The sequence below is a fragment of the Thunnus albacares genome, chromosome 15 (assembly GCF_914725855.1).
Source record: "Thunnus albacares chromosome 15, fThuAlb1.1, whole genome shotgun sequence".
NCBI lineage: Eukaryota > Metazoa > Chordata > Actinopteri > Scombriformes > Scombridae > Thunnus > Thunnus albacares.
This window is the reverse complement of record NC_058120.1, coordinates 22,261,708-22,286,402: the sequence shown is the minus strand read 5'-3', so window position 1 is coordinate 22,286,402 and position 24,695 is coordinate 22,261,708. Positions and strand designations below refer to the sequence as shown.

The window sequence follows — 24,695 nt, the reverse complement described above, 5'->3', positions numbered from 1 at the left end:
CTAAAGATAAGAGATCAAATGAAATTTTAAAAAATCTAGTTAATCTAAGTTTCCAACAGGACTCAAAATTTCAAAACATGACACCAAGTATGGTCAACTAACCTGTATCCAGACTTTCTGCCAAGGCATAGTCTGTGGCAAATCCTTTCCAGTATTTCTCCATCACTGTACTCACAACCACACCCTCACACTCAATTTCCACTGCATACTGAGGAACTGCAATCTCTGAATGATCTTCCATGTTGAACACCGACACCTTTAGTGGTTTGTCAACCAGAAGATGGTAGAAGTCATCATAAACTTTGTCATCCCAGGAGCCCTTGGACTCTTCAAATCCATTCAAGGAGCACAGAAAGGCCTGAGGAGCCTGCTCCAACAGACTCTGAGGCACTAATCTCACATTCTTGATGTCAACGTCTGACTCATTTCCATAGTCAATAAACACAACATTGAATTTATCGTCATTTCGGCGAATGACTTGAGCTCGATACCACTGGTTGTCACTGGAAAACAGAGCAAGGCATGGACTGCCAGGGCCAAGAGTCTCTGGGAACATCATGTCCTGTTCTGCCTGTCCTGCTTCCTGCACAAGCCTTGCCACTTTGCCAAGATCCTCTGTGTTGGCGTACTGACACCAGAAGAAATGGGGTTCCACAATACAAGAGGCGTATACCATCTCCATCTTGTTCTTGGAAATATTTGGCTTCTTGTACATGCAAGTATTCACATTTACTTTGGAAACATTGTGTGTCATGTTGGACTCAGTTTGATCATCTTGGAGGAAAGTTTCTGTTTCAGGGCTTTCTGTCATAACACATTCTTTGGTGACTGGTTTCTGGTATACCTGCATTGCTGTATTTACAATCACTCCCTCGCACTCAATTTCCACTGCATACTGAGGAACTGCAATTTCTGAATGATCTTCCATGTTGAACACTGACACTTTTAGTGGTTTATCAACCAGAAGACTATAGAAGTAATCATAAACTTTGTCATCCCAGGAGCCCTTGGACTCTTCAAATCCATTCAAGGAGCACAAAAAGGCCTGAGGAGCCTGCTCCAGCAGACTCTGAGGCACTGATCTCACATTCTTGATGTGAACATCTGATTCATTTCCATAGTCAATAAACACAACCTTGACTTTATCTTCATTTCTGCGAATGACTTGAGCTCGATACCACTGGTTGTCACTGGAAAACAGAGCAAGGCATGGACTGCCAGGACAAAGAGTTTCTGGGAACATCATGTCCTGCTCTGCCTGTCCTGCTTCCTGCGCAAGCCTTGCCACTTTGCCGAGATCCTCTGTGTTGGCGTACTGACACCAGAAGAAACAGGGTTCCACAATACAAGAGGCATATACCTCCTCTGTTTTGTTTTTGGAAATGTTTGGCTTCTTGTATATACAAGTATTCACATTTTCTTTGGAAACATTAATGCGTTTCATGTTGGACTCAACTCGACCATCTTGCAGGAAAGTTTCTGTTTCAGGGCTTTCTGTCCTAACATGTTCTGTGGCAACTGGTTTCCAGCATACCTGCATTGCTGCATTTACAATCACTCCTTCGCACTCAATTTCCACTGCATACTGAGGAACTGCAATCTCTGAATGATCTTCCATGTTGAACACTGACACTTTTAGTGGTTTATCAACCAGGAGATTATAGAAGTAATCATAAACTTTGTCATCCCAGGAGCCCTTGGACTCTTCAAATCCATTCAAGGAGCACAAAAAGGCCTGAGGAGCCTGCTCCAGCAGACTCTGAGGCACTGATCTCACATTCTTGATGTCAACGTCTGACTCATTTCCATAGTCAATAAACACAACCTTGAATTTATCGTCATTTCTGCGAATGACTTGAGCTCGATACCACTGGTTGTCACTGGAAAACAGAGCAAGGCATGGACTGCCAGGACCAAGAGTCTCTGAGAACATCATGTCCTGCTCTGCCTGTCCTGCCTCCTGCGCAAGCCTTGCCACTTTGCTGAGATTCTCTGTGTTGGCGTACTGACACCAGAAGAAATGGGGTTCCACAATACATGAAGCGTATACATCCTCTGTTTTGTTTTTGGAAATGTTTGGCTTCTTGTACACATAAGTATTCACATTTTCTTTAAGGCGTGTCATGTTGGACTCAGTTTGAATACCTTGGAGGAAGGTGGCTGTTTGAACAATTTCATTCTTACCATGTTCTGTGGAAAATGGTTTCCAGTATTTCTGCATCACGCTATTCACAACCACATCTTCCCACTCAGTTTTCACTGCATATTGAGGAACTCCAATCTCTGATTGGTCCTCCATATTAAACACTGTCACTCTGAGTGGCTTATCAACCAGGAAATTGTAGAAGTCATCATAAACTTTGTCATCCCAGTAGCCCTTGGACTCATCAAATCCATTCAAAGAGCACAAAAAAGCCTGAGGAGCCTGCTCCAGCAGACTCTGAGGCAATGTTCTCACATCCTTAATATCAACTTCAGACTCATTTCCATAGTCAACAAACACAACCTTGAATTTATCGTCATTTCTGCTAATGACTTGAGCTCGATACCACTGGTTGTCGCTGGAAAAGAGAGCAAGGCATGGACAACCAGGATCCAAAGTCTTGGGGAACATTGTGCCCTGTTGTGCCTGTCCTACCTCCTGAGCAAGTCTTGACACTATGTCCAGGTTCTCAGTGTTGGCACGCTGACACCAGAAGTAATTGGGTCCAACAATGCAAGAAGCGTATACCTCCTCTGTCTTGTTTTGTGAAACATTTGGCCTCTTGTACATGTATATGTTCTCAATTCCCTTAGGGTACAAAGGAAGGGAAAGATGTGTCATTTCTGAGTCAGTGTTGCCACCTTGTATGAACGTCTCTGCCACCACTGTTTCTTTGTCCTTAAGAATTACATCCAAAGTTGATTTTCTTCCTTCATCCAAAGTCTTTTCATGTTCAACCTCTGGTACGGAGACAAGAGTTGTGGAATGTGAATGAATCTTTGGCTCATCTCTGGCACAAATTCCATTGCTGTTGTGGCCTTTACTTTTTTCTGTCATCTCCCTTAATGGTGACATATTCATGAACTCTTCAGTTAAACAGTCAACATCTGATACACTAGCCTGTTTTGAGCTGTTAGGACTCTGCTGGTCAGTCTGCTGAACTAGGCCATTCATCTTTTGTTGTTTTATCTTTGCTATGCTCTCTCTGACCTTCCCATTTACATTCAAGGAACCATCAAAAAGTTCAACGATTAGCTTCCCTCTTGCCCCTTTTGCCACTACTGAAATGGTAAAATTATGGCCAATGGCATTATCTGCAAACCACTGGTTGATTTCCTGTGGTACTTCGGCTGGGACATCAAACAGTCCAAGTGGAACAGCCTGCACAGGAACAGACATGGCAATACTTGCATCAGAGGGGAAGGCGCAAATATCAGATTCATTCACTGCAAGGGTATCCCCATAGTCCACAAAATGCACTTTAAGTTTTGGTGACATTTCTACCACTTGACCTCTGTACCACTGATTATCAGTGTACCTAGCAAAGCAAACACTGTTGAGTTCAATTAGGCGATCTGTGCACTGTGGCTGGCAAATTAGTTGCTTAACATTTTCCATCACTTTGTCAAACAAATGAGAGTTCCTGTCTAGCTGGCAGTAGAAGTGATTTACATTCTCTGAAGAGGTAACCCACACTTTTTCTTTTCCACCCACCTCAATATTGTGTGTGGAGTAATTATATGCATCTGATGGGACCAGAGGAAGGACTTTACTGTCAGCCTGTGCACATTTCTGAGCCAGCTGTTTGCAAGCACTCTGAGAAGATGTTTCAATATCTACAACATTAACCGACAGGCTTTCTTCATCAGATGTTCTAGCCTTTACAATACTTTTCAATCCAATGTTTGAAGAGGCACCTGAATCCACAAACTTCTGAAACTCTAGCGCAGCATCAGTCCAAGTGACAGCATTGGAATTAGTGGGATTCTTCAGATTGAATAGGCAACACTGAAAAGCCCCATCGACTCCGCCTAAGAAAGCTGGGTCAATAGGGAACACATCTCGCAGAGGGACCTTTTGAGTTTGACCATAATCTATAAATTTCACATCTACTACTGGGGAGTGGTGACTTGCAATGATCTTTGCTCTATACCACATGCCGTTTTCTGGATTATGGGTGACAAAGATGGACTCAACAAGTGGCTGAGGGTGGGCAGAGGCATAATGGGTTTGCAGGTCTTCCATAAGGAGACTAAGAGAGTCATCATTTTCAGTTGCTTGACACCGGAACTTTTGTAGACTTTCAATGCAAGATACTTTTACATTGACAGAATTTCCTACAGTAAACACATCGTCATGATGAGTATCTTGCACCTCAGAGGAGCAACATGTTGAAAGATGCCCATTGTTGTGTATTAGAGGGTCTGGATGTTCAGAGATACATTTGATAGGATGAACATTGGGGCCAGAAGTCTGTATCTCATCTGCCCTGCGATTAACTGGTGGGTTCTTGGTACATGGCAAGGTTTCCTCTAAAGCATCAACATTTAAGCTGACTTTGTCCTGGGAATCCACACACTGTTCATCCCCAAGTGAACTGAGAAATGATGATGCAATGGGGTCGTTCTGGACATTTGAATCTTGTTCAGTCTTACAAGGTGGAAAAAATCCTGCCTTCTCTAAAAAGCAATTGTTTATGCATGCAGCATTAGCTGTATAGAGAGTGACATAATAGACATCATGAGGTATTTTGTGGTGGTTAAACCCAGCCACAACCGTCTCATTCAGCAGTAGTGATTTCAGGTACTCAGTCTGGTTTGTAGTCCATCTTGTGCCGTTATCGTTTACTCCATCTAGAGAACAGAGATATGTGACCACTGGCATTCTCAGGAATTTTCCATGCAGTGGTCTGATGTCTCCAACTGGGACAAATTCAGTTTTTCCTTCATCCACATGCAAGACTTCTACAACACCATCGCTAGTCACAATGTTCTGCTTTAGTAACGAGCGATGCCATCTGCCGTTTACTCCTTTAGCAGCACATGGATCCCCGCTGGTCTGTGGTTGTGCCTCTCCAAAATCTGAAGTTTCTTCATAGTGTTGGTGGACCTGTTCTGATAATATTTTAACTGCCTTGGAAAAAATCAGAAGTTTGCAAAAAATGTTCTGTGGATCAATTACCTCTGTCACATTAACAGTTTCAAATGTGTCAGTTAAGAGTTCTGGGTAAAAGTATTGGTCATGTTTCTCAAGTTGGCAACTAACATTCAGATTCTGTTCCTGTGTTATACGGTAGGCCTCAGAAGCATCTCCTTTAGGTAAATGTAGACATTTAAGTACAAGGCATTTAAACTCGCCCACTGGGATCTTCTTTGCAACTCCAAGTTTACACATGTGCTTGGAAATAACTGGTATATCAAGGAGAATTGTCCTGTCTGGCATCAGCACATGTTGAACCAGCCCCTTAAACTTCTTGCCAGGCAGAGACTTCAAAAACTTTGTGGCTCTTTCAGGCCAGTTATTCTCAAGGGAGATGACATTTGCGAGTATGCATGATTCAATTTCAGGAGGAAGGAGAAAACTGTCACTCTGGCCCCTTGCTAAAGCTTCACTTGTGGCAATATGGGGCTGTCCCTGGTCAATTAGAAAAACATTGGAGGTTTCACTTTGAATTGATACAATTCGAGCTCTATGCCAGGTGTCACTGATGCAGACTAGACAAAGGTCCCCTGGTTTTCCTTCTGATCCACAAAACTTCCTCTTAGGAATCTGAATTTCCTCTCTCATTTTCTCATAAACATGCTTCCTTCCATCATCCATGTTAACCCATAGTTCTACAAGACCACAATTGGGGTTTAGGTTTACCCTCGTGATGAGAACAGGTACATCTGATCCTGGTGTTGGAAGCCCAGGAATCGAACACATTGTGAAGCTCAGAGCTCAAATATACCTGCAAAAATGAACAAAGGAATATATTAATGTAAAGCAAAACAGGCCTTCAAATCAATTATTAAAAAGCACTTCAGAGGTAATGCCACTACTTTTAAATACATCACTAGTTGCTCAGTTTAGTCTAGCTGTTGCATGCAGACCATGTGCATCAAAACAAACCCACTCCAACCTTAACCCTCTACAAAGGGGGCATAGTTTGAGGATATGGCATGAGGTAAAGAAGCAGCTTTTATAGGGCACAGCTCAATACATTCTCCAGCAGCCACTATGATCAAACAGCTTTTTTGGAACAAAGATGTAGATGGTTAAAAAGATGGTTAAAAAAAAGAAAAAAGGTATTTGGCATTGTGTAATTGTTGACCATGAAAAATAAAGCACATATTTTTTATTTATCTATACAGAGGGCATTGTGAAGGGAAGAGTATATTTATTGAGCCTTGAATAGGCACTGCTAATTTTCTGCACTATAGGCCAACTTTACGTGTTTCCAAAACCAATTGACTGGGCTAAAAAACTAACTTACAATTTTCACATAAAAGCTGAATTGGAAAAGTTAAACTTATGTCATTGTTTACAGTCATGTGGTTATTATGGAAAAGAGCATAGTGTCTATTTTTCTGGAAGACAAATCCAAGTGACATTTCAGAACCCGAGAGGGTGTTTAACCACACACTTAACTCCACCATCTGCTGCACAATAAAAAACATTTTAAACCATTTTTCAAAGTGCATATTATTATATATGTATACGCACACACACACACACACACACACACACACACTGTAGATAGATTCTATCAGCAGACAGACTAATTTTTTAAATCCACATGGGCAGAAGAGTCTGTAAACACAGTCAGGTATTTATCGTTGAGAAAAATAGACTCTTAGCTACGAGACTCATACATAAATGATAATACATGAAAGCACAAAATGGGGTTAATTTACATTGTCCTATCAAAAAAAGTCAGCACTACAACTTCAAAAATGTATACTTCCTATCTATAAATTAAAGCCACTGACTACTCCACAAAATTAGTATGTTTTGGTAAATGTCCCATTAAGTGACTTTCTGTCAGTAATTGCAAGAATCTAGTTGCGATGACACTTTTTTTGGTAAATGACTTTTTCTTGTTTTGAAATGTTATCAGAATATTTGAGACTTTTCTTCTTAAGGCAGTGACCGTCTGGTTGTTTTATTCCCAAAACCACTACTACTGAAATTGTGATGATAACAGATATCTGATATAATTTGCCTCACTTTAACTGTACAAAGAGATGTGATAGTCACTGCCTAATTTTTGCTGTTCTAGTTACAAAATTGCAAATGCATCATGTGGTAGCAGGAACCAATTCATGAATCATTAGAACACATGCCAAACACAGGAAATCTGCATCTGCAAAGAGGAAGAGTGGTCAAAATCCTGAACAACATTGACTGACAGGGACGTGACAGGTCAATTGCATGTAAAAAAAAACAAAAAACAAAACAAAACAAAACAAAAAAAACCCCCAAAACAAATAAATGTTTTGGCCTAAAAAAAGCCAGAGAGTTGAATCAACACTTCTGATAGCTTTAACAAAAAAAAAACCAAACAATATGAGCTTCATCCAATTGGTATTTGGTGCCATCCACTGTTCATTTGCTGAACATTTCAACATTTTTAACATGTATGAGCCAGAATTCATGCTTCACTTAGGTGCAAGATTTCTTACAAAACTTTTATGGTTCAATAATGTCAGCATTCATTCATCATTTACATGACAGTGAGCCACACCATTGCACTGGGTGACATGTTCCTTCACCTGAAGAGTATGGGCAAGTTAGTTTGTTAAAAAAACTGAAAAAACTGCCCCAAACACTTAACAGTGATCACGTTTTCATTCTCCAGAGAGTAGTTAAAACGCTGTTCTCTTCACAGTGCTTCACTAGCTTCTTATGCTACATATCACAACCTTTTGACTTTGTACTACATTGTAAATTTCTCAAAGAATTTCAGTAAAAAGTCAAGAGGTTGTGACAAACTAATGCCCATACTTATCAGGGTGAAGGACCAGTGTGGCTCATTGACGTGTTTTTAAGTCATATATGGACAAAAATGGTGGTCTACAGCACAGAGGAGGCCTATCAGACACTTTTCTGTAAACTGTGAGCACTTCAAGCAAACAGTCTTGCCTTCTCACAGCATTTAATTTGAATAGGCCTTAACCACTAAAGATACCCTGTATTTTACAAGAAAACCAAACAGATGAATACAGAATAAAACAATTTTTTTTTTTAGCTTTTTCTGTTTCATTTTCCTGACTTTGGGATTCTCTCGTGATCGCTCAAATTTGTCTTGTGACTCTGTGGGGGGGTCCGACACCCAGGGTGTAAAGAATAGGTCTAAACAGTTTAGCTAACAGTGGTCTTACTCCAGAACATAGGCCTACTTAGGCTAAATACTTATGTAAAACAATCCTGATGTCATGTAAATTACTCTGGAAATTTACTAAAGATTCTATAAATTGTTAAGTGCAACTTAACTCCCAATGCAAAATAAATGGTAACTAATTAAAACAAAATATCCCATAGTTTCTCAGGTGCATTTAACAGAGGGCTACACGGCCCTCTTAAAAGGACGGTATCACAACTTTTCAAGTCTGTCTTTAAACAACTTAAACAAATTAATACCTAAACAGGTTTTTCTTTCCATTATCATTCCTCCTGTTCATATTGACCATTAGAAGATCCATTCGTAATGCACTTACAATATAACTGATGGGAGTCAAAATGCATTTAAAAGTTTCTATGACGCTAATATGAACCTCCAGCCATCCAAATTGGAAAAATCATGTAAACACCTCTCAATGTTACAGTCTTTTTAGTGCCAGAGTTCCTCTTTTTGTTGCTATACTTCCACCACAGCTCAACAGGGAAACACTGTCTGTGGAAACACAAAGAGGGAATTTGATGCTAAAAAGACTGTAAATGTGGCAGATATCCACTTGATGTGACTAACTCAGACTGCTGAAGCCTCATATAAACTTTTAAATGCATTTTTGCCCAAAATAACTGTGTGGACACACTGTGGATTTTGCCCCCCAATCACTTACATTGAATGCACATTTGAAGGGGCTTCTTTTAACAGCCAGTATGAACAGGAGGAATGATTACAGCGAGGAAAACCTCTTTCAGTGTTCATATGGACACCTGACTGTTGTTTTAAGACAGACTTGGAAAAAATTCGGAGCCTATCAGATTTCCTTTTGGTTGGTGACGGTTTGCAGATTATTACAAACTAAAACACGAATCGCTTTGTATTTTCTCACCGTGTTTGACACAGGCGACACATCTCATGTTGTGGTTCAATGGCAGGAGATGAGGGGCGGGTACTCACACGTGTTTTTAAAGGTTTTGATTGCGCGCGTCTTCCTTTGAGCGTTTTGAAAAATACCTACATGCAGGACATCAAGCGTAACATTTTGAATAGTTGTTGTCATAGTGCAGCTACACTGCAAATGTCGGACGATGTAAGGCTTCTTGTAAGCATACATTTAATTGAAAAAGAGGAGCATTTGATATTGGAGGCATACACAGGTGGGCGGCGAGCCAATCACGCAGCGCGTCCTGTGTTCCGTGTTTGCAAGTGAAGTCACCCCACAAGTGACAAGAGTGTTGCAGTTCACTTCACAACACTCCGACCAGGAAGTCTTAAAACGTTGCTGCCTGTATGACCATGTTATTTTTGCAGGCTGCACACACAGGCAATCGCACAATGGTAGGCGAAGTCTATAATCAGTTTTATCATATTTGTGATCCAAAGTGCTAAAAGAGTATACCAGAGTTTGTTTTGTATTTACATGTTGCTTTAGGCTGTAGCTCTGGACTTATGTGTGTTGTCTTGAAAACGTTTCGTCACTGATCTGAGGGTTTTCTAAAATTCTGCTGACTGGCGGGGAAAAGACTGCGTGTTTAGTGGATTTTGAATGATAGATATGCCGTAATTTGTCTGGGATATCTATTATTCAGACAGATTGTCTCACTGAGAGTCATTTAGAGCTGCAGCCTTCATGTTGCATATCCATCTACATAAACAAAACTTTTTGAAATAGGTTTATATATCCCTAATGAATCTCAATCTTAGTACGAATCAGTACTAACATTTGGAAACCCAAAACTTGGAGTAAATGCTTATCTGCAGAGCTGTGTTGCATAATAACACCTGTTGCTGTTGTTGCTGAGCCTGCTGGTTTCAGCATGTGGCTTCCTGGCTTGAAGTCAAAAGGTTAAAATCTCTCTTTTTTTCACATTTTCACTCTTTAGGAAACCAGTTTTTGCAATTGCATTATTTATAGCTATTCAGTATCTTCAAATATTACCCTGCAGTAGCTCTGACGTCACCTTTCTACGCCTCTCAAAATAGCAGACACAACCCGGACTGCATTTCAAAAGTATCACTCAAAAAGGAAGGAACTAGTAGAGCGTGCTTAGACAGCACGGAACAATGAACATAAATAAAAGTTGTTGACACACTTGGCATAATTCAAAAAGACGCTTAGTGGTTTTTACAAAAGAAAAGTCTGCAAGTTTTTCATTGCCAAAAAAATCTGATACAAAGCCTGTCAAGACTGACTCATAGAAAGTCTGTTTTTGAGTTAAGTACAGCTGAAAGGATAAGTTGATCAACAGAAAATGAATCGGCAAATTATTTTGATCAACGATTAAGGCCAAATGTTCATTGGTTCCAGTTTCTCATATTTGAAAATGTCCTTTTTATTCTATTTTGTATGATTGCAAATGGGTTTTGGACTGTTAGGTGGGGAAAAGAACATTTTTTAACAATTTCTTTTACATTTCATGGTCTATACAATTATGAATTAATCAAGAAAATAATTAGCAGGTAAAGAAAATAGTTGCAGCCCTAGAGTAAAGGAAATATGTATATGGTTACTGACGTTGCTCTTCTGTTTCATTTGCACCTTCCTGTTAACTGTATTTTCAGTGACTTGTTTCACAATGAGTAAAAGGAAAGGTAAAGTGATCAGTGACCCGACAACTGTTAAGAGCCGTAGAGTAACAGTTGGGGGTCTGGAAGATGCACCAGATGATAGAAACTATCAGGAACCATCTTCCAACAAATTCACTCACACGGTGAGTCATTTCCCTATAAAGCACAAATCCTTTGTCTTTGCTCCTCAGCAGCTCATTAACGGGTGTCTAATATTTGCTGCATGTATTTTTAGGGAGACATCGGCCTCATTGAAAGCATCACTGTCAAGAATTTCATGTGTCACTATTTGCTCGGTCCGTTCCAGTTTGGGCCCCATGTGAACTTCATCGTCGGCAACAATGGAAGTAAGAACCGGATATGTTAATGTCATGTAACCTGCTGTTGACTTTGGCTTGTATGTTTAACACATTCCAACCCGTCCGGGGTGACAAGCAAATCCATATATGCAGTATGTTACTCTATAAAACCAAAAAGAGGCAACTTGATCATCCATTTTTGTTTGTTAAACAATCAAACAAATTGGATTTTATTTCTTAATTATACATAAATATCTGGGCTGTCATTTTTAAACTAAGATCGTTATTATAGTGTTTAAAATGCACAAAAGTAGTTAGAATGTAGGGCACCGAATTAGGGTTATCTCCTCAGTATATTATTAGGAGATTATTTGATTTATTAGGGTTTTGTCTAAATAAGACATTTTTAATGATTGTTTTGTTATTTGGTCTTTTTATTGGGAATGAGCTACAAGTCGTTAGTGATTTCTTGATAATGACAGTGACATTTGTGGTAATATTCAAAGATATGCTTTGTTTTTTAAAAGACACTAGATTTTAAAGATCCCCTCCAAACATGATTTAAGACATATATAAATACTCTGCTTGCAATAATTTGTATCTGATAGGGTTTTTAAGTAGTTATTAAGTCGTTAAAAATCTACAAATTATGAATACCAAAGCAATTTTCTTTTCTTTTTAACTGCTGGACATATGATGTGTATGTGCACTGGAGGTTTCTGGTTTCCACATCGCACTAGAGTAAGTTACATATTGGACCAAGAATGGCTTCCAAACTGGTTGTGATCTTACAGAATTCACATCTTATATACACATCTTAAACTCAGAGGGTGAACATAGAGAGACAGACCCCCCCCCCCCCTTTAGCAGATATATGTGAAAACAACCTTCTAGTGTGAAGGTCAAACATCTAAGTGAGGTAACAATAAGCAAAACACAATTTTGAGTGGAGGGAGACTTAAAAAGATGCGTTTGCATGACTTAATTCATCTGTAGAGTGAAAATAACAGTGAAAAATCCAATTTACGGATTTTTAAATTAAAGCAGTTAATTATCTATGGAAAGAAGTTACACCACTCTTTACAACACAGGACTAAGAATTTGTTTATTCAAAGCCAGCCCTCCTAATGTATTTCCTGCGGATACGTGATTTGTGTTTATTTGCATACATTCTTTAGTTCTACCTGCGATATGTCTGCGGTAAGTTTTCCATGCAGTGATTTAATCTCTCGTCTATGTTGTTTCCCGATTTCATTCTCAGGTGGAAAAAGTGCCATCCTGACAGCTTTGATTGTGGGCCTCGGTGGAAAGGCCACTGTCACAAACAGAGGAGTGTCACTGAAGGATTTTGTGAAGTTCGGTGAAAAGTAAGTAAGAGTCGACAATCAATCAAACCCAGTCCTCAATGACAAATCAATGTGTATCCTTATTAATGTTGTTGGAAATGCTTTAATCTCTTCACCAGCAAGGTATTTCTACTAGAATGCTCTCACAGTATAGTTTGCTCTTTAGTACCGCAGATATAACAGTGAAACTGAGAAACAGAGGACCAGACGCTTATAAAAGGGACATCTACGGTGACTGCATCTCCATCCAGCATCGGATCTCAGTTGATGGATGTCGGACCTGCAGGCTGAGGAGTAAATCAGGTGACTTTGCTGAATTACAGATATTCTTCATGCCAGGGTGACTCACTTGGGAGTGAAGACAAAGTATTTTAATCAGACCTTTCGCCTAAGATGTATACATTCTTTACTCTTGGTTAGGAATTTTCCTCTATAAACTCGCATGTGTGCATTTTATATGCATGGCACTGTTTCACATCACGCCGTCTGTATCTTATATTTACATTCACAGCTGGACTGATGTCTTTCATGTGTTGTAAATGTCACTAGGTTATTTTATAAATAAAAAGATCTTAAACTGCACTTTACCAGCATGCCAGTTACTGAATGAGCACGCTGAAAAGTTTGCTCCTAAACTTGGGCAGCAAGATAACGTTTCAGTCTAAGAAATGTGTTCAACCAACCGTATGATCTCTGTCAGAGAGATGCTGGCTGTGTTGCTGTTGTGCATCAAATGAAATGTAAAGAGTATTATGCAACTTTAATGATTATCTTTTTCAGGACAACAGAGGTATGAACCTCACTACTTCTAACTTGTATTTTAGGGCAACTCATCTCAAACAAGAAGGAGGAACTGACGGCCATTTTGGACCACTTCAATATCCAGGTATTTACTGTCAAGCTGGTAAAAGTACTTCCAGTGGATGCACTAATAATCTTTTCTGCCCTTTTGAAACGTTGTCATTATTTTTGTTTTGTGTATTCCAGCTGGATAATCCAGTGTCCATTCTCAACCAAGAAATGAGTAAACAGTTCCTGCATTCAAAAAGTGAAGCGGACAAGTATAAGGTACAACACCACCATGTTCATTGTTAGCTCGGAAATTTAAGATTCAACCTGTATTGAAAGAAGTTAATATGATCATAGAACATTTTTTTAAGTGAATGTTTTGGTTTCCTCCCTCTTATCTGCCTATTTAATTTGTAGTTCTTCATGAAAGCAACTCTGCTTGAACAGATGAAGAGGGATTACATCCACATCAAACACACTAAGACAGTCACACGGCAGCAGGTTGAGAGACAAGAGGAGGTAAAATATTTAATACACAAACTTCTTACCATTGATTTATCCCATCAGGTTTTTCCATATCAAGGCTGTAGCCTGCACACTTAAATTTACTGACAAATTCTTGATATCAACAACCAAGAAAATCTAATGAAATGTTCATTAGAGTTGCAACTATTAATGTAATAGTCGATCGACATAAAATTAATCAGCAACTATTTTGATAATCAATTAATCAATTTAGTCATTTTTCAAGCAAAAATGCTAAAAAAATTGCTGGTTTCAGGTTTTCAAATGTGATGATTTAATGCTTTTCTTTTTCAAACATGACAGTAACCTGAAAATGATCTGAACTGCAGACTAAACAAAAAGTCTGAGGACGTCGCCTTTGAAACTGCAAAATTAAAACTGGCATTTTTCACTCAAGAAAATAATCAGCAGATTAATCGATAATGAAAATAATCATTAGTTACAGCCCTGATATTAACATTTGCTTACATGTGCTTTTTTCTTGGTACTGATACGTTTGTGAATAATGCAACATGTATTCAGCTTGCCTCAAGTAAAACAAACCAGTTCAAATGTTTGTTTTCAGTGTCTCAAGGACCTGAAGCAAGAGTTTCTACAGAGGAAAGAACGATATGAAAATTTGTCGTCCTTCAGTGAGATGAAGGAGGTTTTGGAGAACCTGAAGAAAACAATGGCATGGTGTTTGGTAAGATTTGGTTAGATATGGTACATTTTAGTAAGTCTACTATCTGCTGCTTTTTGAATTTCTTAAAAATGAGGATTTTTTTTATCAAATATTAGGGGAAAAAGGGAAAGAAAAAGAAGAAAAAACCTTTTGAAAAGTGAAAGAATGTTTTGCCTGAAACTGCCTTTGAGCACACAATTTTCAATCAGTTGCATAATGCACTCGAACACGATCAAGGTCACTTTTTTTTTTTAATCACTTTCAGGTCAGAGAGAAGGAACAGTTGGTACAACAATTGAAGGAGGACATTGAAAAGGAAGAGAATAATTACACACATCAATACAACCTTCAGCTCTGTCAGGTGAGTCATAAATGTTTATCTCCTGTTAAATATATATATATACAAGTCTGTTTACGAACTATCACCACCAGGAGGTCTCCTCCACCGGAAAGAAAAAAAAAAAGATCTAGCGTGCAAGTAAATTATTTTAGGCGTTGCCTGTGAAGGTACATTCACTCTTTCTCTGATCTTTCACACAGACTAAGGTCATACAAGTAGATAAAACACTTCAGTGCATCAAAAGCAGAATTGACAGTCTAAGAGAAGAACAAGAATCACTATCAGAGGACAATCTCAAGATGAAAGAGCAAGTGAAGGTCATTAGGAAAGCTCACAAGGAACAGGAGGTAATACAAAATGTACAAATATGACAAGCTGGACCTGTGTCTCTTCAAAACTCAATTTATTTCTTAATATGTCAAGTGCACATGAGTTATATATCGGTTATGGTGACATATCTATCTTCTTCCATAGCTTGTTTACTTTCGGGCTCTGAACAAACTCAAACAGTCAGAGCAGGAGCAAAATCTTCTCCTGGAGAAAATTAACAAGGCAAAAACAAGGTGGGAGAGAAGAAATGTAAAAAAAAAAACAACTATAAAGGAAGTCTTCATTACATTTGATAAGAATTTATATCCTCCAATATATTTCTGATGTGTTATAGATTAATTGTATGTACTGTATTTCAGTGGGAGCCTGAACAGTGAGGGAGAGACACAATATATGAAACGACAGAAGACGTTATCCCGTCTGAAAGAGCAGCTTGCAGAGCTTGACGATCAGTGTTCACAGCTAAATCAGGAGATTAAAAACAACCATCAGGCTCTTTTCAAAGGAAAGGAAGAACAGGACAAACTGAGGTACGAGAATTTATATTTTCTTTCTCATAAATATACCGTTAAGGAGGAGTGTCGTATGAGTCGGAGCCCAGTTTCCCTGCACTCCAGTGAAATCTCACGATTAAGCTCTGTTTATATTGACTAGACTGGAAGAAAGGAATATCCAGGTTGCCTACGAGTCCAAACTGAAGAGGAAGAATCAGCTCCTCGCCAGTCGATCAAACAAGCTGAAAAGATTCGGAGATCATGTGCCCGACCTGTTGGGCTCTATCGCTGAGGCTTATGCAACGGGACGCTTTGTCAAGAGACCTGTTGGTCCAATAGGTGACTTTATTATTTATTGCCTCCCTGTCAAGAGTGAGACGAGAAGATCGATATCATTCTCAGAGTGGTATCGATCTTCTCATCTAAGTCTCAGTAAGAATGCAAATAATGTATTTCTCAAATGTTGATTTATTTGTTTAAACTTAGTCACCTGTAAAAGTGTCATTTAATCAGCAGAGGAATTAAATGACTTACTATCCTTTAAAAACTACAATGCAGATCATTTTTGACTGAATGATCTGCATTTAAATGCATTTAATTGATCATTTTAAGTGAAGCAGAAAATTCAGTTGTTTCAATTGTACATATTTCAGTTGACAGTCTGTGTTTGCTCTCAGGGGCGTGCATCAGTTTGAAGGATCCCGCGTTAGCTGTGGCGGTGGAGTGCTGTCTGCGGAGCTTCATGAAGGCTTTCTGCTGTGACAATTACAAGGACGAGGCGGTCCTTCAGGAGCTCATGTCTCGCTTTTATCCGAGGGGCAACAGGCCACAGATCATCGTCAGTCCTTTCTCTGAAAAAGTTTACAACATTCATGGACGGTCAGCAGCTGCAGCTTTTGTGATTTGTTCACTTTTTTTGTGTCACATTTTTTGACATGTTTTAAAGCTACATTTTGTTTTTCTACTTTGCCGTTTGTAGGAAGGCGTGTCATCCAGAATACCCAGCTGTACTGGACATAATCACAGCAACCAGCCCAGTCATCATCAACTGCCTTATTGATATGAGAGGGATAGAATCGATTCTGATCATTAAAGTTAGTGTCTCACATAGACAGGTTTTGCATGTATGATTGTTGCAGGAGTGATGTCACAGTTATTTTTCATTTCACCCTCAATCAGTCGAACCTCTTCTTCATGTTGGATTGCAGGAAAAAGAAAGAGCGAGGAGGGTCATGCAGCAAGGCTGGCCGCCCAAAAACTGCCGTGAGGCCTTCACTGCTGAGGGAGATCAGGTGTACCCGAACCGTTATTACACCTCTGACTTCAGCATGGCAAAGTTTCTCGGTGGGGATCTCGAGACTGAAATAAGGTAGATAAGCTTTCACGACGATAAAATAAGCTGGGAACAAAAGGCAGCAAAGAGATTATGTTTAATTGTGTCAAAACGACTTTTCCATAACATTTAAAAATTAGATGATTTTGAGTTAAAAGACACCGTTGACATTATCAACATTGTCTTGTGTACAGTAGTCTGTGTTTTCCTGTCCTCATGCTTCAATGACACCATTTGATACTTACACTGAGTGAAATATTCAAACCGAAAGTATGATGTTTTTTTATTGCTGTACCCTCTTTTATGTCAAGCGGAAATGAAAATTGGGCATCTTGTGCCTTGTCATCTATTGCCTTGTTTCGAATAGTGAATGATTTTGTATTTTTTTCATTTCATTGTCATGATATGAGGACCAACAAAAGACTAGACAAAAATATTTATAATAGGAAATCTAAAAAGCAATTTTTAAAACATTAGGATGTGAATGCAAAAACCCATCAGTGGGTTATTCAAATGGACTCCTCTCATCATGGCATTAAATGGGACCTAGTGATCTAACATCAGTTTTTTGTTTTTTTTGGAAACTTTATTTTCATTATCATAAGTTTTTTTTAGAAACAAGGTAAATTTACAGCTGAGTGATGTTTTGATTGGAGATAATAATCGATCCTGCCTGTCACAGTATGTTGGATTCAGACCTGGAGAATCACCAGGCTCAGCTGTCCAGGTTTCAGCTCCACGTGACCTCTGTGAGCGAAGACATCCTGACCATGGAGAGCAAGCTGAACAACACCATCATGACCCTGAAGAAGACTCTGGTCAGTGAACCGTACTCTTTTAAAGTGTGAAGAACACGGTCCAACTTAAGAGTAAAGAAAAAGGAGGTAGTGTGTGATTTAATTTGCTCTTTGTTTATGTTTTCAATGCAGGTATCTGTGAATGAAGTTAAAGCAACGATAACTGAGCTGGAGACTGTTGGGGACGAGCAGATTGATGACATCAACTCCTTGGTGATCATTTACTTTTTATTTGCACCCTTTCAAAACAGACATAAATCCCACTGTCATTTTTTTTGAAGGTGTAATATTTTCAAATCTTCAAACGTTGCAGGAAGAAGTCGCTGCAGAGAACCAACAGAAAATCGAGGCAGAAAAGCAAACGGTTCATGAAGCAAAGACAGAATTCGACAAGTATCGAAAAATGGCAGAAGACGCAGACTCCAAGTATTCGTCTGTTAGAGAACGAATTGATCAGCTCTCTGAGGACATGGAGCCGTTGAAGGTACACCACTGCATTGTCATGTCACTTTGTTCAGAGTCTAAAAATAGTGTCAGAAACCAGAAGAGTGTAGGCAACATTTCACTGCTGTTGCTGGCTGGTTTCTGTGGTTTTGACGCCACTGTTCCATCCTCTGCTTTTTAAAACGTTTGCGATGTGTGAATTGTTTGAATGTAAAGCATTTTAAATTGACAACGTTATTTTTCTCTTGAATAATCATTTCCGGTGTCGTGAAGTAATTTTGTAAAGATGTAGTTTAATCTCACACCTTCCACCAGAAGTGGAGATGGTGATATTGATTATTATTTGTTTGTTGTTTGCTCAAAGGATGAGCATCTGAAGTTAGAGGCGGAGTGTGGAAGACATGAACGAAACCTTAAGATCTTCGAACACAAACTGAAGATTCATGAAGACAACATCCAAGCTATGAAAAGTGAACTTTCCTCAAAAGAAGACGAGTTACAGGTAACAATAACATGTTTGACAAGAGCTGTGCTAATGTAAGTTGCTCATTAGGTCATCTTTAGTTGTTACATTTACCTCAGGGATATAATTTTTGGTCATGTAAATGTCCAGTTGTAGCATTTAGGCTACATTAAGCTATCCAGATCAGCTAACAGTAAGAAAACTCGATCAAAGAGATGATTTAGAGAGATGATCAAAGAGAGTACTGCAGCTGTCTCTAGCAAAAATTCAGAGTTCCCAGCTTTTCATCAGATATCACATGTGATGACAGGAATATCTGGCCAAAGCCACTAAGATCAGCCCCGAACGGCAGCAGGTGACCAGCAGCACCAAGAAGATCGACATAGAAATCACTCGGCTGAAGAATAAGATCAGAGTGTACGAGAGCAACTATGGTGAGCAGGAGCAGGTGGTCAGGTGAGAAATCACAAGCTTTCCAAAAAAAAAAAAACTTTCACAGTGGTTGAATCTTAGTTGCATTCCCCAGAGACAGAGCGGATGGAGCCAAAGAAGCAGATCTATACAGAAAATATAAACTTAAAGTCTCCCTCCAGTCAGAAATGTGTTTTGCTTCGTGTTACTTCAGTTGAATGATGTAGAGTTTGACACTAGGAGGCTGTTTTCACTTTCATCCGCTGAAGGGGAAACTGAAAATCTGAGTTTAACAGGTGGGTTTACAGTCACATCACAACTAGTCTGGAGCCAATCATGGTCCAGTATACAATTTATAAAAGCCTCCAGTGCACATACAGTGAAAATGGACTTTTCAGTGAAGTAGGAGACATCTTTCATCCCTCAGTTCAGCTTTTAAAATGAACAATATTTGCAGACTCTGGATTTTTAAATGAGGGAGAAAGAGGAAATGTCATTTTAAGGAAACTCAATTTATTACTTTGAGCAGAGGATTTTTTTTTTTTTTAATGTCTTCAAACATGACTGCAAGGGATCTTTAAATAACTGCTTTATCCTAGAGCTGAGACAATTGTTGAAAATTATCAGCAACAATTTTGAATTGATTAATTGTTAAAATGGTTTAATTAAGCAAAAACAATAAATTCCAGCTTCTCAAATGTTAATATTTGCTGGTTTTCTCTGTTTTATATCATTGTTGAATGAATATCTTTACGTTTTCATCACCTCAGGCTCTCAGGACACAGGACATTCCATACACTAAATTATATTAATCTAAAAATAATTGTCAGATTAACAATTTATTGAAAATATATTAAAACTTTAATTGCAGTCCTACTTTACTGAACCAAGTGTCCTTCTCTCCCTCTAGACTGGTTTACTAGTCAGACAAAATTCTCGCCAGTGAGGTTCAACTCATCCAATGAGATTACTTCTGCCACCGACATTTTTTTTTTTTTTTAAATACCTCAATCCAATCTACCCTTTGGCCATCACTAAATCATCCTCTGTCCTCGTTTTACATGTGCACACTGAAGGCAGGAATCAGAAAAATCTTTAAACTGTGCCAATTTCTTCCCTCTGCCCTCATTAGGGAGTACGCCGAGGCCCTCGCTCTCTACAGAGAGAAAACCAACCAAGTCAGAGATCTGCGGAAATTCATCGATCGGCTCGATAACATCATGTCAGACCGGCAGAACAGATACAAAATAATGCGTAGGTAAATAACAGTCCAGTGGGTTCAAAAAAACAACTCATAAATACATTATTATAACGTTTAATTGGACGAGATACAGTAAATCCTGCTTTTGCCTGATGCTTTCCTCCTCTTCCTCCTGAAGGTCACTCTCTGTGAGATGCAAGTTGTACTTCAATAACTTCCTGATAAAGATGAACTGCTGTGGCTCCATGATTTTTGACCACAACAATGAAACACTCTCAATCTCGGTATGTGTGTTCACCAGTTATTTTTAGGAAATGCATTGAAAGTTTGTCGCCTGTTTTGTTTTACAGCGTTTTCCGTGTCACATGATCATTGTGTTTTTGTTTTGTTTAGCAGTTACCATAAAGGCAAGAATTAGAATTACTGAGCTGTTTTATTGCAGCTATCATATTGAATAAAGAGGCTGTGTTTTATTCTGAAAGGTGACAAACTAAACTACAGTTAAATTGGGAAATCTTGAAGGAAGATGATTTACATTTTCACATGAATGCATCAAACTGGAACCTGCTCAGGCGTCCTGGTGGACAAAGATGCTGACCATGTAAACTTAACAGCCCCGGTTCGAGTCCATCCCTCCTCTCTCTCTCCTCATTTCCTGTCTCTACTCAAAAAATCTACCCAAAATCCTTAAACAAATAACTGAAACCTGCTACTGGCAGAAACTTTTTTTTTTTTGTTTAACTCAATACAAGTAATACACAAACCTTCTCTTCTTGCACACGTAAAGGTAAATCCTCCTGGCAGGGAGGATGATGACGTGAGTGACATGAGGTCCCTCTCCGGTGGCGAACGCTCCTTCTCCACCGTCTGCTTCATGCTCTCCCTGTGGGAGATCACCGAGTCACCCTTCAGATGCCTCGATGAGTTTGACGTCTACATGGTGAGCGCGCAGAGATGTCAGACATACACACACTGCGATCTGGAGCGCACACACAGTTTGTAGCTTTACTCGACCGTGGCTTTCAGTCGCTTTCATTAATGAATCTCCTTCATTTCCTGCGTAGGACATGCACAATCGGAGAATCTCTCTGGATCTGCTCCTGGAGCTGTCAGGGCGGCAGCACCTTCGACAGTTTATCTTCATTACGCCGCTGACCACTAGGTGACGCTCTCTTCAATATCTGTCTGTGTTTACATGCTGCTCTCTCCACATTTTTTACTTTTACTTTAACCTTTACATCTTTGTTTCTTGTATAGAGGATGTAATGTGGCACCAAATTAATTACAAATAGTTTTTGCTGTTAATTATAATGCATAACTCAACCGATGCATTTGTAAATAAATTTATAAAGTGATTAAGTACCTTTGCATTTGAATAAAAACTATAAAAGGGCTTTTTAAATCTTACCATTTCTTATTTACTAGTCTGTCTTCCTGTTATTATAATTAAATGTGTTTTTTGCCCTTTACTAATAGTTTTTAAATGCATGATGTAAAAGCAAATTTGATAAATAATTTCTTAGTTTTTGTTTACAAAACCGTGAACATGTTTGTATTTATTACAGCGCCACTCTGCAGCTGCCATATTCTACTTTTAACAGTTCATTTCCTATCGTCCCTCTTTGCTTTTCTAAAGAGTTTTTTTAACTGTGTCCGTGATGTTCAACAACTGACTGAATGTTACCTTCGCTTTGTGTCTTTCAGTAGTCTACCCAGAACCAGTCTTATCAAAATCCATCAGCTTCAGGATCCGGAAAGAGTGCCGAGTCAAACAGGAGATGAAGATGTTTGAAGCGAACTCCAGTGAAATAAAACATAGAAAGGTGACATTTATGTGCACGATTACTGTATATTTCAGTGTTATTGTGTGTGTTTGGGAGTTGCTGCTTGTTAATGTCATTTTATCAGTTTGTTTGCTGTAGATAAAGTTGTGAACGTATTATGAGACAGAAATTATGATTGTGTAATGATATTGATGTGCTGGCTGCATACAGAGGTACTTTTACTTATCAAGTTAACATTTGATTAGTTTTTTCACCCTGAAGGGTCTGTTATTGGTCTCACCAGCAACACCGATGTCTCTTAATAGCGGCGTTATCAGCTGAAACTTCTTTGGTCTGTTTGGGTGTTTTAACAAACATTTAAACAAAAAAAAAACAAAACATGAATAATAATAATGATGATAATAAATCAAACAATCCAATGACACAAAACAATCATCATAATAACAATATTTATGTTTTTACTTATGTATCTTGGAGGAAAACGGGGGATTTTCATCTTCCAAGCACAGAAAATAACAGAATGGTCATTGAAACAATCAGAAAGCAGCTCTGACTCAATAATCCTGCCTGCATGAGGAACAGATATCAAATCTAGCAGAAGTGATGATGTTTCAGTAACTCTGGTAGGTTTGGTAATGAGTTGAGTTAAATTTATGCTATCAAATAAGCTTTTATCATTTGAAGAGGAACAATTAAACCAATTTACATTAAAGTCCACTAAAATAATCAAAAATGGATGGACAATTAAGAGAGATAATTGTAGACAATAAACATTTAGTGGATTCAAAAGGTGCAGATTGAGGTCTGTAGAGATTCCCTATAATCAAATGTTTATAATGATAAAAACTTATCTTAACAAAAAGACTCTCAAAACACTCAATTTGAGGAATAACAAGTTGTGACCTCAGTCTAGAAGTGACATATGTTGCCTCCTCCTCTACTGGCACTATCTGTTCGAAACAAAACATACTCAATTTGAATTTCCTCATCAGAAATACTACTGTTGAACCAAGTTTCAGAAAGAGTGATAACTTTAGGTCTATAGTGAGAAACTCAGGCTGTCAGAGGGTCAATTTCCTGACTTTTAAACCTTTTACAGTATTACTACTGTAAAAAATTTTTTAAAAATAGTATGAAAATTGCGTACTCTTAGCTGGTCAGGTGAGAAAAGGAAGTCACACCAGAGCACAAAACACAAATGTGTGCACACACAGACATAAACAAGACAAAAAACGCACAAAGATTTACATGTAAAAAAAGTATAATGTCACGAGAGAGACACTTAGTCTGAATAAACTACAGGGGATAAAATGCAACAAAGCATTTATCCATCACAGAAAACTCTCACTCCATGATGATGATAATAATAATAATAATAATAATAATAATAATAATAAAAACAAGGAGCTCAAACAGGAGAGAGAAAGTAAAATGCACAGAATTAAAAATAGGACTCAAGAAGAGCAGTCTTGAGCACAGTTTGTTCACATTATTTAGGACAGTTCCCGAAGGTCAGTAGACCAATCCAGCAGGGTAACTCAGTTCAGGTCATGTCTAGATGGTAACCCTAGATTTGTGAAACTCTCACGAGATTTGTACGTGTTGTTCTTTTATTGTGCACATTGTCATTGTACAAAATAATTATGTTTTATGATGTGACTGGTTAGGTTTAGATCATGGTTTCTTTTGCAAATCTAGGGTTACCGTTTAGACACAAACCTGCGAATGAGTCAAGTCAGTTTTATTTATATAGTGCCGGGGAATTTTCTCAGGGCACCTTGACATGGAGCAGGTCTAGACCGTACTGTATAATTTACAGAGACCCAGTATTCCCCCAAGAGAAAGGACTTGGCTACAGCAGCAAGGAGAAACTCCCCTTTAACAGGAAGAAACCTCGAGCAGAACCAGCTCTAGCCTGGTCGAGAAGGGTCAGGTGGGTGTGTGGTGTAGATACTGCGAGTCTGCAGATAGACCTACTTGCCGCGAACTGTAAACAGTAACGTTAATGTGTAATCCTGCTGGATCGGTCTACTGACTGTCAGGAACTGTTGTAAATAATATGAACAGTCTGTGAGCAAACCTACTCTGATTGTGTCTAGATGGTAACCCTAGATTCATGAAAGATCCCGCGACTGATCATTTTAACCCAAACCATGATCTTTCCCAAACCCTAACCAAGTGTTTTTTGTGCCTAAACCTAACCAGACCTTAAGCACAGAGTTGTCACATCATAAAACATAATTATTTTGTACAATGACAAACAATACGCACAACAATGGAGGAACAATACATACAAATCTCAAGGGAGTTTCACAAATCTAGGGTTACCATCTAGACACCTATAGAGCACAAAAATAAACTAAGGATACATTTATCAGTCACAGAAAGTCACTCACTTATATGATACTCTGTGTACTGTACAGAAATAAACTAAGATAGTTTTAAAGTTCAGACAAGATAATGTTACATTTACTCACGTCCTTGACAGTACCCGACAATAGTCCATCCCAGTAGAAAGAGTCAAATAACGCTACTGGTTACAACCCCCCCCCC

The 24,695-nt window shown here is 38.7% G+C and overlaps 2 protein-coding genes across 4 annotated transcripts in view; one reads left to right on the top strand and one right to left on the bottom strand.

Annotated features, from left to right (window-relative positions):
* The window catches only part of LOC122997901 (tudor domain-containing 6), a 9,788-nt gene extending 461 nt beyond the window's left edge, over positions 1-9,327 (bottom strand). The window contains exons 1-2 of the mRNA XM_044374242.1: positions 9,244-9,327; positions 103-5,933 (exon numbers count right to left, since the gene is read on the bottom strand). Of these exons, the coding sequence (XP_044230177.1) occupies positions 103-5,908 (5,806 nt within the window). The 5' untranslated portion in view covers positions 5,909-5,933; positions 9,244-9,327. The remainder of the gene's footprint in view (positions 1-102; positions 5,934-9,243) is intronic.
* The window catches only part of smc6 (structural maintenance of chromosomes 6), a 26,648-nt gene extending 1,953 nt beyond the window's left edge, over positions 1-24,695 (top strand). The window contains exons 1-27 of one of the 3 annotated variants that reach the window (XM_044374277.1): positions 9,313-9,692; positions 10,917-11,065; positions 11,158-11,269; positions 12,483-12,588; positions 12,734-12,870; positions 13,392-13,453; positions 13,555-13,635; positions 13,774-13,875; positions 14,447-14,566; positions 14,811-14,906; positions 15,086-15,232; positions 15,360-15,448; positions 15,575-15,745; positions 15,870-16,048; positions 16,387-16,588; positions 16,689-16,803; positions 16,918-17,078; positions 17,725-17,860; positions 17,972-18,052; positions 18,153-18,323; positions 18,648-18,785; positions 19,057-19,202; positions 20,290-20,415; positions 20,537-20,642; positions 21,146-21,298; positions 21,423-21,520; positions 22,063-24,695. In XM_044374277.1, coding sequence (XP_044230212.1) covers positions 10,931-11,065; positions 11,158-11,269; positions 12,483-12,588; positions 12,734-12,870; positions 13,392-13,453; positions 13,555-13,635; positions 13,774-13,875; positions 14,447-14,566; positions 14,811-14,906; positions 15,086-15,232; positions 15,360-15,448; positions 15,575-15,745; positions 15,870-16,048; positions 16,387-16,588; positions 16,689-16,803; positions 16,918-17,078; positions 17,725-17,860; positions 17,972-18,052; positions 18,153-18,323; positions 18,648-18,785; positions 19,057-19,202; positions 20,290-20,415; positions 20,537-20,642; positions 21,146-21,298; positions 21,423-21,520; positions 22,063-22,150 — 3,258 coding nt within the window. In that variant the 5' untranslated portion in view covers positions 9,313-9,692; positions 10,917-10,930 and the 3' untranslated portion in view covers positions 22,151-24,695. Of the gene's footprint in view, positions 1-9,312; positions 9,693-10,916; positions 11,066-11,157; positions 11,270-12,482; positions 12,589-12,733; positions 12,871-13,391; positions 13,454-13,554; positions 13,636-13,773; positions 13,876-14,446; positions 14,567-14,810; positions 14,907-15,085; positions 15,233-15,359; positions 15,449-15,574; positions 15,746-15,869; positions 16,049-16,386; positions 16,589-16,688; positions 16,804-16,917; positions 17,079-17,724; positions 17,861-17,971; positions 18,053-18,152; positions 18,324-18,647; positions 18,786-19,056; positions 19,203-20,289; positions 20,416-20,536; positions 20,643-21,145; positions 21,299-21,422; positions 21,521-22,062 lie in introns of those variants that run through there. The other 2 variants (XM_044374276.1, XM_044374278.1) reach the window with 2 other exon arrangements.